The sequence below is a fragment of the Heliconius melpomene genome, chromosome 8, assembly GCF_056956725.1.
Source record: "Heliconius melpomene rosina isolate 202511_hmr_F chromosome 8, ASM5695672v1, whole genome shotgun sequence".
Lineage (NCBI taxonomy): Eukaryota > Metazoa > Arthropoda > Insecta > Lepidoptera > Nymphalidae > Heliconius > Heliconius melpomene.
Genome location: NC_140396.1, coordinates 9483236 through 9500487, shown reverse-complemented (window position 1 = coordinate 9500487; position 17252 = coordinate 9483236). Strand labels below are relative to the sequence as shown.

General features: G+C 33.4%; 2 protein-coding genes across 2 annotated transcripts; one reads left to right on the top strand and one right to left on the bottom strand.

Moving 5' to 3' along the window:
* Positions 1 to 66: 66 nt before the first annotated feature.
* Positions 67 to 10723, bottom strand: Clbn (Nuclear export mediator factor NEMF homolog Clbn). The gene is made up of 18 exons (XM_085189141.1): positions 10565 to 10723; positions 10116 to 10287; positions 9734 to 9936; positions 9233 to 9369; positions 8791 to 8966; positions 8260 to 8454; positions 7503 to 7685; positions 6448 to 6704; positions 5970 to 6165; positions 5633 to 5808; positions 4720 to 4891; positions 4490 to 4616; positions 2525 to 2787; positions 2188 to 2257; positions 1723 to 1943; positions 1405 to 1554; positions 978 to 1105; positions 67 to 493 (listed from the first exon to the last, which is right to left on the bottom strand). The coding sequence occupies exons 1-18, from the start codon at positions 10618 to 10620 to the stop codon at positions 295 to 297; spliced, it is 3081 nt and encodes a 1026-aa protein (XP_085045267.1). The 5' UTR covers positions 10621 to 10723; the 3' UTR covers positions 67 to 294.
* Positions 10724 to 10955: 232 nt separating this feature from the next.
* Positions 10956 to 13504, top strand: Rrp46 (exosome complex component Rrp46). Its single transcript, XM_085189142.1, has 5 exons — positions 10956 to 11141; positions 11307 to 11433; positions 11946 to 12054; positions 12499 to 12697; positions 12907 to 13504. The coding sequence occupies exons 1-5, from the start codon at positions 11045 to 11047 to the stop codon at positions 13029 to 13031; spliced, it is 657 nt and encodes a 218-aa protein (XP_085045268.1). The 5' UTR covers positions 10956 to 11044; the 3' UTR covers positions 13032 to 13504.
* The last annotated feature ends 3748 nt before the right edge of the window (positions 13505 to 17252 follow it).

The following is a 17252-nucleotide window of genomic DNA, read 5'->3' as shown; positions in this document are numbered from 1 at the left end:
CACTTTTAGCATTTCATCTAGATTGAAATTATATTTCTATAGAAATTATATTCTTATATTTCAAGCAGGCGTAGCCGCGTCCGGGTCCTCTAGTTTTACATAAAAAGCAGGATTTGTGGATACAGTACAACGAAATTCAATGTTTTTTTTAGGAAATTATTAAGAAATTCATTTTCTAATATACAAAATTTACTTAGGTATTTCATATTACGGGTATTCACGAGGTTTTTCTGGCCACTTGCACACACACAAATGCAAAGCTCAGATTAAGCCACGTGGATTTTACATAAAAACTTATTTCTTCCGTTTATGCAACTGAGGTGCAGACAATTTGACTTTGCCAGGGAAATTTCTCGCAATATTCTCCTCTTTGACCGCCTTTAGTAGGTCCTTCTCCCTATTGGAACAGTTCTTGTCTTTTAGGAACACTTGTACTGCTGTTTTAGCTGCTTTACCCCTTTTATTGCTGCCTGGGGTTAGCTTTACTTTGAATCTGGAAACATTGGGAAAAAAGAAATAGAATAAACAAATATATACCAAAGACAGAATCTAACGTTAAGACATCGCATTCCCAAAGTCACACACAATTTTATGAAAATGCACGTTAAGTAGCGGAACTCAACTTCGCGATTTTCCTGGTTACCAGAGCGAAGAAATGGAAATAATACATTCACGCCTGTGGGAATTCCACCTACAACTCTTGCGCTTACAGTCAGACACTGTGCCGGTACGTCACCACGGCCTTAACTTTGCCTTTTTTATATTTTTCTAATCTTAATGAGGAATAGACTTTAAACATGTTACAATATTTAAGAAATAGCATTCTCTCTTTCCAAATAATAATTATTAGTAATATTTTTTGTGTAACGGAAGTTTGTAAAAATCTCACTCCAGAGTTGGCAATAACATAAATAACATGTAACAAGCGTATTGCATGTAATATTTTTGCAATATTAAAACAATATAGTATAACTCACTTATAGTTCAAAACAGCGGAATATGGCGCCACAACTGGCACTGCGAACAAAAGTTCATCCTCCGGGAAGGGAACCCCCGACAACTGGCATAACATCTCTGTATCCGCGTCTTGAGCTGATGGGTCCGCCTAAAAAAATATAATATATATTTTTTATTTTTTTCTATAAGGTTATTGTTGCCTTACTTATAATTATAAAATTATTTTGATTTAATTTTTGTTAGATTGAGATTATGGATTTTTGTCCCTGTATTTATCTCATTTAAATCAAAGAGGGTCGTCTCAACATGAACATCAACACTTACAAAATTTAGTACACAAATTATTTTGGTATTTCAACAATATCACATATTTACGTATGCACAATTCAAATGCAATACGTCAAATTGATAACCTCGTTTTTTTAAGTCGGTTAAAAATTTACATACCTCCTGTCCAGGTTCTGCTTCTTCATCAGTTTCAGCCTCCAGAATCATGGGAGCTGGTTGAGGAATCTTTGGTGTCTTTGGCCCAGATTTGGTTTTAGCTTTGACCGCTTGTTTTTGTGCTTTCTTTGATTCTTTGGCACTTTTGTTTGGCTACAAAAAGAATATTATTAATTTATAGGTATATTCAATTATTTCAAAATTTGGGCCAAAAGTCTGGAACGAACTAAACTACTACTACTACTTTTGTCTTAACACTAGGTTCCCTCTCTCTAACGTAGTATATGCGGCATATAGCGTGAAATTGAAAAAATAAAATACCTGTAATAACTCCATAATTAATGCCCTATCCTCGTCATCCTGGTCCTTGTACTTCTCTTTTATCTTCTTTAACTTGCTTTTCTGTCCTCTTTTTAAACCTTGCTTCTCTTTTTCTTCTTTTTTGTTCTCTTTCTTTTGCTGTTCTTTTTTATTTTGGTCCTTTTGCGGTTTTTTGTTACCTTTTTTGGGTAATGTAGGGAATGATGGGAGTTTGTCGTCACCTGTAATATTGTTTTCAATTATATTAATTATGATTTTTATTAACATTTATTAGGTTCACGATGTACCTCGCAAATATTCATTACGTATTGGGAAGTAGGAATGGGTCCCATGAATGTTGAGTTTACAGTGAAAGAATTAGACAGAGCTTGGGGAACGGAGTGTTTGTGAGCATCAGGTTCCCTTTGCCTATCCCGCTATATGCAGGATACAGCGTGAAGTTGAAAATAATTAAATTTAACTCACTCTTGTCCGACATTTCTGAAATGGTTCTAGTTTTTGATTCAATAAAAACTTTGCCAGTCCCGTGATCCACCTGAAATATAAAACAAAAGTCTTTAATGTATTTTAAAATAATAATTAATAATTAATAATAAGTGTAATAATGAATGATAATTAATAATAACTGTAAAGCATTACCATGTCGAATATTTTCAAATATCTTGAAATTTTTTTCTCTTTATATATAGCGTGACTTTATTACTTAATTAATATTAATAGTACTAATAAACAACAACTTTTTAAAATAAAATACAACTTTTTTAAACAAACATGGCATTCAGCAACCAAAAAAAAAGAATACCTTTATATGAGTATTAAGCACTCCATCATCAGAACTGTCACTGTCTGAATCATCATCTTCTTTTCTTTTTTCTTCTTCTTTTTCATCTTCTTTATCCTTTGTGTCTTCTAAAGGTTCTTCTTTAATTTCTATATGCTGTACTTCTTTTTGGATATTTTCTATGTTCTTATTATCTATTTTAATGGAATCGTTTTTAGTACTTTCTTCAGTAATTGGATCTAGTGGAGCTTTTTGTTTGGATTCTTCTTTATCTGATGTTTCGTCTGTAAATCATTTATTTATTTTAAAACGTGTTGATTTGTGACATAGGTGAAATAGTTGTGGGTACAAATCTTATGGCAGGATATGTTCATAATTTAAATATAAATAAACTAGCGACCGTCTTGCGGCTTCGCCCGCTTTAACTACTGGATTATTCATGTAATGTATGTTTGCAAAGCACTTAAGATAATGTGAAAATTAATTAAACCCTAATGCAACCCGCATTTTTGTAGTTTCAATAAGGATTTTCCAATTGTTTTACACAGCAAGGATTTTTTAGTAGGTACCGTAGTTTTAAATCTGTGCTTAAAATATATTTAAATGACTATTTTTAGATAGTTAAATGACTATTTTTAAACGGAAGAAATTATAAACAAAAACCTACCTACTGCTAACTACTACAAAAAATGTGAAACCAAATATATCGCGCTTAAATAATACATTCAACTCCAATTATCCAATACGTGCAAACGCTTCTAACTAAATCTTCGTTGCTATAGAGGCAGCCAGGTTTTTTTCTTTCGAGCTTGTGGTTAATGCTGAAGGGGGTATTCTGTCCCTGATGAAAAGCAAGCACGACGTGGCTGCCTGTGAGGAAAATTAAATAGAATGCATGGGCCGGGAATCGAACCTGGGCCGCCCGCGTGGCAGGCGAGCATTCTACCACTAAACCACCGATGCGTGTAAGGCAAGCGGGCACGGCGGACGCATGGCGAGTGGCGAGCCGTTTCGCAGCAAGGATTTTTTTGATATTGTAACAACTTCTAAAGTACTTATTAAAATGAAAAACAGTAAAAGACAATTTTGGTCTACATTAAATGGCCAACGTAACTAATGTACTTATTTATATGCTGAGAGTAAGGGATAAGTGAAACTTGAGTAACATACAGCTGATGTGTCAACGGCGGGATGTGTCAACAATTAAATGCGTTTTTCTGTAAAACTATTCGCAATTTCGAAATATTGTAAAAAGCAAATTTTATCTTCGTTTAACGTAGAAAATTAATAAAGTATTTTAAAGGATAAGGATTAATACCATTATGGAAAAATATCCCTCACAATAAAAAATGTATTGAAATTATTATTTTTAGACAGAAAAATGATCACTACACGTTATTCTTAAAAGATACGAATATGCTCTCGGGGACTTTTTTGTAGATCTTATTAAGAGGAACAATAATCCAGTACATTTTTTTCATGTAGTACTTACCATTAGAGCAGCGCACGCGCGAAAGTGTCTCAACGGGTAGGACTTTATACACATTTATCGTATTTATGTTAATTTAAGAATGTACAAATAATAAACTATATATAAACCTTCTACGAAAAACACTTGACTTAATGGTGAAGACCGCATCAAAATCCGTTGGGTGGTTTAGAAGAAGAAGAGTTAGAAATAACAGACAGACACGAAAAGCGACTTTGTTTTATAAGGTTAAGATTTTGATTCATTTTTAATCTCAAAATGATAGTCATAGTGAAATATCGAGTTGTATTTATTTAGGACTTGCGAGACAGCCCATCGTGCAGTTGGTAATGGCCTAACTGAGGCCGATATAGTGATTTTTTTCTGGGGAACGATTAAAATATTTATTACACCAAATTTAATATGTGGGAGATGGCGATAAGAATGATCGATGATTGTATTATCTGTGCATAGCTGCATATCTGTCATAAAATGTGAAAAAATTAAAAAAGTGTTACCATCATCAGACACAACGATCTCTTGATCCTCCTCCGTATCTTGAGTAGAAGTGATTTCAGAATTGGTGTCATCAGGTACTACAGCTTTCCTTTCATCTCTATGTTTTTCTATACAGCTGTCTTCGAGCTATAATGAATAACCATTCTATACTAATATAAATAAAATAGTGTTATAAAACTAAACAATTAGTTTGATAAATACTAATTCTGTACAAAATAATCAAACTCACCCGAAACATAAAACTGAAACCAAACTGCAAGTGCTCTGGCAACAAATAGTTTTTCTTCCCCCTTATCATGAAAGACCCTGTGCTGAGGTATTCCCCGGTGGGAGCAGATTTTGACACTTGGTGACCATAGACCCACCAGGCCCGGGTTAAGACTTTGGCTTCCCATGCTATACTATAAAAAAATATTATTGGTCCAGTCAGAGAAAATGCGGAGTTGAATTCCATTAACCGACAAAGAGTATCTCTAAATTCAGATGAATGGGGAGAATAGATTGTTTAGCACATTAGGATCTTTGCTTTAGAAGTTTGAGGCGTTCGTGGCGCAGCGGTACAAGCGTGTGACTGTAAATGCACGGGTGTATGGTCGATCCTCACTTGGGGGAATGAATAATTATTTATTATTATTTTCATTTTTTCGCTCTGGTACTTATTACCAGAGCGGCGTTGAGTGTCCTAACACTAGTTTTTTCCGAATACCCTGCTATATGCGAGATACAGCATGCTGAAAGAAAAACTTTGGTTTAGGAGCCTGACTTTCAGAATTAAATTCTTGGATTGGTTTGGCAGGACAGTGCCTCAACGGAATAGAATTCTTTAACAACTGTGAGTGGGTATAAGTTAAGATGCCACTTAGGTTTTTGACTGCTTAAGTGAATATTGATCTTTCTTGTTTGTACATAACTACATTTTTTTAGCTTCATGTTATATCACGCACATAGCAGGGTAGGCAGAGGGAACCTGGCGACCTAGTGTTAAGACACTTAAACTTTCCGCCGAATTCTGAATGCATTGTGTGTTGAGTTTGTGGAACTTAATTACTTAATTGTGGAACTTAGCCTCTTTACTAGAGCGACTGGAAATCAAAAGACCTAAATGCCTCCTAAAAGTCAAGAAAAAAATCCTAGGTCACTACCTATAAGCCACAGCGGCTTGGCCTGCTTCACTTAGTGTCCTCGGCGGTGGAAAGCTGGGACATTTAATTATAACGGAGGAGGCGCCAGTCACTTCGGCGTGTACGTAGAGATCTGTAGAACGCATATAGCGTTTCACTAATAATTCGTTTTGTTGTTGATCTCTTCCTCCTATTACCTAAAAGAAATGATTTTTTGAAAGTAAAAGAAAAATATTAAATAACAGAAAGATTTTTTGTGTATTTTTTGCAATTTGTCCCCATATTGATGGATTGACGAATAGACTTAGTGGCTTAGTGACTTAGTGACTTAGACTGGTTGCTAGTATTTTATACTTACCAAAAAGTTATCAGACGATATAAACCAATAAAACTTCTCGAACCAATATGTCTTCCTCGCTTTAGTGATACTGCTTATCGCGTGAGCTTCTTTAAGCGTTTGCTTAGTTTTCCGCTCAGCGCTTTTAAGCGCTTTATCCGCCGATTCAAGCGTTTTTTGCTGTTTTTTGGCGGCATTTCGCTTTTGGTCGTAGTATCTGAATAACAAATAAGTGAGTAAGAAATATTATAATTGATAGAATGTACGTTATGGTTGTCGGTGGGTTGTTATTTATGGAACTATTTATAATGGATTTTTATATAGTTTTTTGCTAAGCTTTTTTTAGTCGGTATTTGTGTAGTATTTGCATAATTTAATATAGTAGTGGTAAGTAGTACCTTTGGGAAACGCTACTCAAAAAACAATATAACACTAACTAGCCTTACCTAGTTAGGTAAGCCAAATATTGTTAGATCTAGAAACAAATAATAAAACTAACCTTCTAGCATTAGCAAAAGCAGTCAACGACAGATCAATGTCCACCATCATTGGTTTCAATGTATCGTCACGTTTATCACTAACACTTTCACTACCATCGTCGTTTTCACTATCATTATCACTATCATGATCATACGGATTCTTAAGAAACAGTGTGATGTGATTAGTGTTTAATTTTAGTTGTTTAATAGATGATGCTATAGGATCATTGTTGTCTTGCGCAGTTTTAACAAGTAGCTTTATATCGTCCCATGACATCTAAAAGGTAGGTATAGGTTTCGTAAATATGTTTAATAATTAAATGTAATGTTTGTTACAACATATTAATACATGACAGCGTGGCGTAACGGTTTCGTGTTTTAACGTCACGAGACGTTGGTGGATTCGATTCTCACACCCAAATCATCCAATAGTTCAGCCACTAAAAACTCAGCGTCCCGAAACATGGGGGAATGAGTGTCTTAATTAGATTCCCTCGGCCATATTTGCTATAAGTACTTAAATAATAAGAGGATTCTATGCAGACTAATAAGATATTACATATGAGGCACATTGTGCATGTAAACGCGACTGGTTGTGGCTTCGATCCCCAATCGAGGAAATGAAATATTAATATAAATTTATATTTTCATATCTTCGCTCTGCTTTCAAAGCGCGGCGTTGAATTCCTACACTCAACACGCAATGTCTCCAGAATTTAAAAGCAGAATAGGGGGAATGGAGAACTCCGGCTTCCCTGCTTTGTGCGGGATACAGTGTGAAGCTGAGTAAATTTTTTGGTTTCTTAAATTTTATATATATTTATCTGTTAAAAGCGAAACTCAAAAATAGTTTTGTAGATTTCATTGAATATCTATTTTGAGTTTGAAAACTATTTTTGCTACCAGTCTTTAGTATTTCTGATATCAAAACGCCGAATACAAATTCCAGTGACGTTATTATTATATTTTTCATAACGATAACGATAACCATTTGCAAAGTCCGCAATTTTTTCTCCACAAAACCTAAAAAGGAACAGGAAACATAACTAAACACAAATACTTTATTAAATTATACCTGATTGGCCAAAGCTGCCTGTATAGCCATTCGAGCCTGTTCCACCAGCTGTTCGTTTCTGGATATCAGCTCAGCCGTCTTCCTATCCTCGAGCTGTACTTTCTCCAGTTCTGTTATACGTTTGTCGTGATCTTTTCGAACATTCTGCAGCTTTTTCATTGCTTCTCTTTCCACATGGATTGCCTATTAAATTAATATTAAAAGTACATTTTTTATGTTGTAATGTTGGTCTTTGTATTATATGTATAAAGATTCTTTTACAAGTAGTTATTTAATTATTATTTCTAGTATTGAAAATTGTAAATTATGTTACATTTTTTTTAGTTTCATGTTATATCCCACACATAGCAGTGTAAGCAGAAGGAACCTGGAAACCCAGTGTTAAAACTCTATGTTCCCATATAGACCATTTTTTTCAATACATTTCGCCGAATTCTCCAGGCCCCAAGTGTTGAGTTGCCAAAATGAAATATTTTATATTCTAATTTCATCACTCTGGTAATATAGCAAACCCTGGCATTCGACATGCATTGGTTCCCAGGTTCCTTCTGCCTACCCTACTATGTGCGGGTACAGCGTTAAGCTAAAAAATCCTCAGGTTATCCTCAGGTCATATTCGTAAGAAGAAGCTGATCGGTTTTCTATCAGGTTTTGCTTAAAAATAAATAAAAGGAAGGCCCAATTGAACCAAGTGTCAAGTAAAAATTGAATTTGGAAGCAAATGCTTAGGTAGCTTGTGAATTTTCAAGTTTGTTACCTTTAAATCAATCTTTTGTCCTTCCAAAGCGGAATAAAATTCATCCACTGCTCTGTCAAAACTATCATATTCAGCAACAGGTAAATTTTTACACTGATTATATAACATTGGGTGAAAGTCTTGGTTCGTTAAAAAGAAAGTGGGCCCACCGCCTTCTGGGTTCGGTCGTTCTTCTTTTTTCTGAATTATGTAGCCCTGGGGGAGGAAGGAAGGTGATAAGAGAAGAAGAAAAAAGAATAAGAAGCAGAATTAGATAACTATATTTTTTATAGGAAATGTCATGATATTTTGATGAAACATTTATGAATATAATAAAATAACGATAATACTAATAGACATAGAACAATGACAATGATTCATTCGACTTTAACAAATAAACTTTCAAAATTTCAATCTGTTTTCATTTCTTAATCACGAAATACATACTTTGTTTTGAAATTGATATTTTTATTGTCAATTGATTTCTTTAGAAATTTCATATATAAAAAGTTGCAAACCACCAAAACAAAACACACGCAAAAAAGGTCCCACCTTAGTCACTCCACTCTTCCCTTTTTCAATCAACATTTCACCTTGTTTCAATGCTGTAGCCAATATGTCCAAATCTCTTTCAATAAAGAAACCCTTGCTCGGATCTTGAGAAATTTTTAAGTTGCCTGTTAGACCATTATCTAATAGGACATGATCTATTACTGCTGCACCATATTCTGTAATAATAGTCGTTTAGTATAAAAAAACACTAGCAGACACACACAGCAGAGTAGGCAGAGGGAACATAGTGTTAAGATACTCCGTTCCCCACTATCCACCGAATTCTAGAGGCCTTGCGTTAAGTGGCGGAACTCCATGCCGCGCTTTTGCTTCGACAACAGAGGATAGAAATGGAAATATAAATATAAATAAATATTTCATTTTCTTGAGTGGGGATTGAACCCTCAACTAGTCGTTTCTACAGTCACACCTATTGTCTTACCTAAGTTTGGATTTAGGATCTTCTTCAGATTGTCACCAGGTTTACTTTTAGAGAGAATATCTTTCAAGATATCAGCATTGGGCGCTTCATAGCTTGTTTTAACTCTGTCTAAGGGATATTTTTCTTTCACTGCAAATCTAAAAAATAAATATATTTTCTTTTACCACTAACCTAAAATAAATACCGATTTATAAAATGAAAATCATTTCTAAGGTAATATATGAATACATCAGATATAAATATATAAGTTTCAAACTTAATATCTTGCATAAAGATTCAAATATAAAAAAGATCTATTTAGATTTCTTTATATTATGTCATACTATACTGTTAGGATTATTAATTACGCTAGCTTTTTTTACCTTTACGCTGTATCCTATGTAGAGCAGGATTGGGGGAGGGAACCTAGTGTATAGAGATTCTATACCAACAGGTTTAACCTGTTAAAAAATATTAATATTTTTGTATAAATATTTGAAAAGATTTATAAATAAATCTTACCTAATCTTATCACCCTCGACATGAGGACGTAGAACATTTAGAATGGTCCATTCATAATCAGTCAATACAATGTTACCCCTGTCATATAGCTCCAATATAACATGATAAGCTGCTTCCCCACTACCAAATTGTAAATCTACTACTCTGTCTATCCCAAGCTGGGTAAGACTCTCAAGACGTTTGTTTTTAAGATGTTTACGTAGCTAGAAAGACAGAAATTGAATATTACTTGAAAATTTACTAAGAATAATTTAGAAGAAACAGAATATATCATGTAAATGATTTGCTATTCGATATTGATGTCATAAAATATCCTTTAAATACAAAAAAAAACAGTTTTTTCTTATATGTACAAGAAGAAAGGAGAAAATAAAGAGCATACTTTCATAGTAAATCCTGATGGTGCAACATTTTTTGGCCATTCAAACTGAGTTGTGTGAAATCTGTTACCAGATTCCAATAATAAAACTGATTTCTCTTCGGACCTCTGCAGTCGAATCACATAGGTTTTGTTATCTATATCATACACTTGGTTTACTCTCATGCCCACCAATCTAGAAAAGTAAACTATGTTTTTATATGGTGCAATAAAAAAATATAAAATACTTAAGAAAAACATAAAACCTATTTTTTTAAATTGTGATATGATTTATATATTTTTTATTATTATTTATTTACAATTATTATCAAAATAGTTTTGGAATTAAGTGGTATTATTTACATTTTAACCTATAAAAACTAAAAATCCTACTACAACTTAGTTATTTTTTAAAACAATTTTTCTAGAAGTTATATAGGAAAAAAAGAATAGAGAACTTAAGATAAGCTTACCTTTGCAATTCCGCCACCATGCATACAATATCGTAAGTATTAAATCGCGTCTTCATTTTGATTTCTATTAGCAATAGCACTTCAATTATTTAACAATGTAATAACTTTATTTAAGTTTTAGGCTAATTGCATACACGAACCGCAGGAACATATGAATGAAAACGTATTGCTTGTCAATGTCATTGTCAAATGTAAAGTCAACTCGACAAAACTTTAATGTTGCCACTTTGTTCCTTTTAATATTTTAAATATTCGGTTTTTTATGTTCTCCCACAAGAATTATATTCTATAAAAATACATAAAAATATGTATAAAAGCTGTAGAGTAATAAATGATTCATTATAAATTCCGTTTTACTTGACTATATTTTAAATTTTATTTACATAATGGCAATTCTTGTCATGTTTTGATTCTGATTTTTGAGGTTATTTCATGTTTCACTAATTCTTTAAAATTTAACATAAATACCTAGTAATTATAATGGGGCTCGAAGAAGTTCAAGACTTTAAAATTAGACCTATGAAATGCGAACTTAATTTTCTTAGTAAATCGGACGGGTCAGCGATTTTATCACAAGGTACATTTTCTAAACTATTATTTATCAAAAAATTTGCTTTATTCAAATTATATTTATAATTATGTATATATATCTCTAAATACTTAACTCAAAGCTTAAGTAATTCAAGGTAAAATGTGTATTATAAATATAAAGATTCATAATTAATATTTTAATCCTACATAGGAGAAACAGTAGTATTAGCAAGTGTAAATGGACCTTTGGATATTAAGACAACTAGTCAAAATATAGAGAAAGCAACTCTAGAAGTACTTTTTTGTACTAAAGGAGGCAAGCCGTCAGTTGCTGATAGGTAAGAGATTTAAAAAAATGTTTTTATACTAACTGTTTTTCTTTAAGCTTTTTTCTATATACAGCAGGCATGGCAAAGAAAATCTGGGGTTACTATGGCTTCTATTTCTTTTTTTAAATTGAATAATCTAACATTGAGTAGCAAATTCAATACTTGCAGTAAATTAAAAATAATGTGAGCCCCCAAGTGGGAATTGAACCCCAAAACCTTTTTCAGTATAATGCAGTCACACTGTGCTATATACAGCCTATACTAAGTTTTCTTATTGTGTTTGTCTTCAACAGGCACACAGCACTCTGAACTGTAAACATATGGCTTAGTGCTCAAAGAGCTTTAACAATTTATAGAAATTTCTATTGCACACGATTTTTTTATTAAATTTCTAAAAAAACATTTTTCCATTAAAAATTCTTTAAGAGTGTGTACTAATCAAGCAAGAAAAAATAAATAATGTTATTATATATATATGTATATATATCTTCTTCATATAAATTATTATATGTATATTTCAGGTTTAAAGAAAATGTAATCAGACAGACATGTGAGACAGCCCTCTTGGGTTGTTTATATCCTAGGACTGGCATAACTCTTACTATTCAAGAATTGGAAGATTACGGAGGGGTGAATAATTTAATTTAATTACTAAACATGAAACATGTACAAACACATTTCATATATCATATAGAAGCCAAAACGTTGTACCTATTTTTATGAAAATTGTGTGGACACATTTGACCCTACATACTTCCCAATACAATGAATTAATTTTAACAAATTATATAATGATTATAAAACAAATAGTCTGGTTAGCTAATTTCTTTTTTTTTCAGCTCAATGCTGCATCCCAGCACATAGCAGGGTAGGCAGTGGAAAACTAGGAACCTAGTGTTAAGACACTCTGTCCCCATTAAAATTTTCCTCATTTTCTCTGAATTCTGGAGGCATATGCATATCAAGTGATGGCACTCATTGCTGCGCTTTGCCTTGTTAAATTAATATTTATTATGACTAATATACAAATAAAAAAAAGAAAGCCTATGTTTATACTCTACATATAATTTTCAGCTTCTAACCTGTGCAGTGAATAGTGCATGTTTAGCACTCATCAATTCCGGTGTAGCTATGCGTCATGTTGTAGCTGGATTAGGTTGTGCGGTGGATGAACTAGGAAACTTAGTACTGGAGCCATCTCACATGCAAGTGCAGAATGCTAAAGCGTTGATGTATTTCGTGTTTGACAGTCGAGACAAGAATTTGGTTACAGGTAAACTTTATTACATAATTATATACAAAGAGTTTCAAGATACTGTTATGCTTCCAAATTCGGGACGTTAGTATTGAATGGTGAAACTCAACAGCGCACTTTATATTAACCGAGTAAAATGAAAATAATAAAGTCCCTTAATGCCAATCTAACCCATAACAATATTTGTGACACAATGACTTAAAAATAAACTGTTATTTTATTTTCAGGATTCACCCAAGGTAGTTTTAGTGAGGACACGTATGAAGAAGCCCTAGTAAGATGCCGTCTCGCCAGCGACCTCATATTCCAATTCTATAGAGACATTGTCAAACAATACTCTACTGTTATTTGACATTAACTTTATATTTAGATTCAACTTTAATTTGTTTTTTTTATGACAAAATAAAATATCATTTTCTCTGAAATTTGTCGTACTGTACCGTAGTGTACCGTACTCTCTCTGTCTCTCAGTATTCGTAATGATTTAGTGAATTAAAAAATAGAGGTACGAAAAAAATTGTTCCCTTTCAATGCCTCCAGAAAGTGCCTCGGCGGAAAGTGAAACGATGTCTCTTAATGGGAACAAGATGACCTAAGACTAGGTTCCCGGGTATCCTCTGCCTATCATGCTATGTGCGGGATACAGTGTTAAGCTAATATAAAAAACAAACAAAACTTAAAATTACTTGTTGGGGACTGCTGAGAGATGACGTATTGCATTCTTATTTAAATGAAAAAAAAAAAAATACAAATGTATACATTTTTGAAATCCTTGTTGTACAATATTATAGTTAATGAGTAAAGATAATTTATTTTCAAATTTAATTATTTGTCTTTTCATTTACATAGTTTTTGTTTTCCAAAGAGACACGTATTTAAACGTGTTAAGTAAGCATCGAATAGTCGTAAAAGCGACAGGTTGTGAATTCTATTCACACTCGAGGAAATGAAATACTTAATATTTCCATTTTCTTCGCTTTGGTTTCGAGGCAAAGCGCGACGTCGAGAAGAATTCATTGGAAATGGCGAACGGAGTATAGACAAAAAAATTTTTTTTTTATTTTCGGGTATGTTGTTCTTACATTTATTCATGCACAAAGTTTTGTTTTTGTTATAATAATTACCAGATTATTATAAAAAATATGATTTGATTAAGAAAAATCCGAATCTGAAGCAAATAATTTTGTATATAAATAGAAGCAAACAATATTTAAGATATTACGCTATAAGTAATTTGGATATGTCAAAAACTAAAAATAATGAAGATAGATTTACTTACAGCTTCACGCTGTTTTCTGCATCGCAGTACCAAATAGGCAGAGGGTACCTAGTGTTAAGCCGCTTTCTTCACCACGTGCCGCCTAACTTTGAGAGATAAAAAAGCCGCGATTTGGTTTTGTTTGTTTGGTTATTTTCATGAACCAGCTCTGGTAGAGCAAGTAGGTATGTGAAAATAATTCATTCCCCTGAATAGGAATCGAATCCACAACTGTCGCGTTTACAGTCATACTCTGTACCTCGATGGCTTCAATAAAGTCACTTTTAGATATCCGACTGCATAGAAAGAAATAGCTAGTTTTAAATAAATATACCTAATATGCTGAATAATCGACCTTTGTGATGCCGCTGCCGAATATAAATACGCGGCAAAACGTATTATAAATTGTTTTCCTTTTGAGTTTGCGGCACACATGGCAAAGGAGATAAAAGTTACGGCTTTTTTTATGCTATGATATTACGTTTTTACTATTGAAATTATGCTAGGAAGGAAACAATGGATAATGTCATAATAAATTTTTCTGTTTATTAAATTTTTACTTTGTTGATTGGAATAGAAAAAATAAATTCCTGCACCTAGTAGATAATCGATAATTATGAAATTTGATCCTGTACCTAATGACCGATTAAAAAGTGACATTTAAAGTACTGCTATTTTGTTCCTATTAGTTTAAATTAATTTTGAGTTAAATTAAGTTTTTGATGCTAAAAAAAAATCTTTTGAATCTAATTGGAGAATAAATGATTATTTTTTATAATTTTCACGCATCTTTTAATACACTTGTGTGTTTCACACTTTATAGCAGCAACGCATTGGCGGAAAAAAAAACAACATGGCCGATCGACGCGATCTCAGATGCAAATGGCGGAGGTAAAAGAGCCGCCGCATTTAAACGTCGCCGCTGATGGCCGTGCCGCGACGTCATTTTTGCTCTATTTAACAACAGAGGGCAAGAATCAACTTTAAAATGGCTGGTATTTAAATGTATGATTCTGTAAATGTTGCTTTTAATGAATGTGGGTACTTTTTTCTTACGTCAGTCAATGTAGGGTCTATACCACTATTCGAATGTTTTCCAATTTTTAAATATTAAGTATATTCTAAATGTTTTGGGTTAGGTATATAAAAAAATATTACCGTCACCTAATGGATAGGTAAATTGCATACATGTTTCGAGGATCTTCAGAGTGGTGATCAAGCGCCGTTGTGGATCCGATCTCCACTCGATCATGCCGTGTCAAGTGAGAATTCACTTCGCTAACTAGCCCCTAGTTCCCCCAACCTTTTTTCCATTTTAAACATTAACATGACTGTTCATATGTCCAAAACCGTCTAGTTGTAGGCTGCCACAGAAATGGTCATACATTCATACATAGACATAAAAAAACATTATCCTTCTTCAGACGCAGTCGTGTAAAAACATTCAAATATTTTCTTAGCTACACGTTGTATATACAGTATTAAGCAACTCCTTTTAATCTTCGAGATACTCCGTGATAGACCTCAACGCAGCGCTTTCCTTGTCATTTTACCATAATGAGTCGAATTTCACTTCCTCCAGTGGGGATCGAACCCAAAACCGTTGCGTTAACAGTCAGATTGTCTACCACTCCTCCATGACAGCCTCAAATAATTTAAACAAAAAGAAAACAACAACAGCGTGCAATTATTTATAGTCAAACGTAGATATGTAAATTAGATCTGTTGTAGATAACAGTAATTGAATACGGTGTAGCTACTATACACTACACTATACACTATACAATCCAAGTGACCGTTTTGCCGCCAATTAAAACGTCGACGGGAACCTTTACGCCTTTCGAATGCTCACCTTGTATCTCACCCAGTGTGGGGACCCTAGATGGTGTGATAACTTATTTAATGTGAACAATTTTGATGAATAAATATATTTTTTAGCTTCAACGTGAGTCCTGATAAAATAAGACACTCCGCCATCATCGAGACACTTCCATTCTCCTTATGAATGCGGCGAATGGGAGTGTCTTAGGGAGTAACGGGGTATCTTGCCAGATTCCGTCTGCGTTTGCGGGATTAAAAAACTTACCTTCCCTAGTGTTGCTACTCGCAGCTGTGCTCCTAAAGAGCTTACAGCCTTTGGTCTTGCTGCCCATAGAACAGCCTAAAATTTGGTAAAAATGTATGGAATTGATATCATTTGAATTAAATAATAAAATTGTAATCTTTACATTGCAAATAAAAGAAAGTTTCTTGCCGGCGTTTTTCAGCAGGACTGCCTTTCGAGTCCGATTTGATGAGTTAAAAGTGCTTACAATAATCTATTTTACCAGTATATTTGACTAATATTTATCTAATATTTTCATTTCCTCGTAAGCTATGCAAATTGCGGCGTTAAATATCGCCACTAAGCAAGCAATGCCTTCAGAATTCGGCGGAAAATTGGTAAGGAAGTGTCTTAATGGGAACAGAGTATCTTAACACTCGGTTTCTAGGTTACTTCTGTCTCTCTTAAGTGATACACTGTGAATCTAAAAACACCTTTAGTACGGAATGTTTGTTTTATATGAGCAAGGTATAGTAGGTACCATGTGACTCTTTCATTATATACCTACAAACGGTCTTTCTGCCTACGACGTACCTACCAAACTGCAGGAGATGCCCAAAGATAAAGAAAGAATATATTATTTCACCTTTTAAAGCGATGTTTTTAAAATTAAACGTCACATTTTTTGGCGAGAAACGATAAAAAGGTAAGATAAAAACAAAAATATCAATACAAGTTATTTTCTTTACATGCCATAAAAATTGATCTTCATTGCCTCTTAGCTTATTATAAAACAACAAAATAAGCACTAAATCGGATAAGGATGCGTACCAGAATAATTAATTAGTACCTACAATAACATTTAGGTTATCATGGCGCAGTCGTATGATGATGATGATGGTTATGGGTTCAATCTATCGCGGGAATAAATTATTTTCATTTCCACGCCCTGGAAGAATATTTTATTGTTCCATAAAGGAAGGGTAAACTAAACAGCCACCACCGTGTGTGTCGGTCCGTCCGTCACTAGACTGTTCCTCACGAACCGTGCCATACAATTGAAATTTTTACAGATGACGTATTTCTGTTACCGCTATTAAACCACAAATACTAGAAGAAGAAGAAGAAAGAGAATAAAATAATTACTTAAGAGCCTCCATACAACAAACATGCTTTTTTGCTACTTTTATATATAATGGAAGATGGAAGATATAAATATTGAATATTAACGCACAAATCCTATTAAACCAAGAAGTAAGTAATTTGTATAA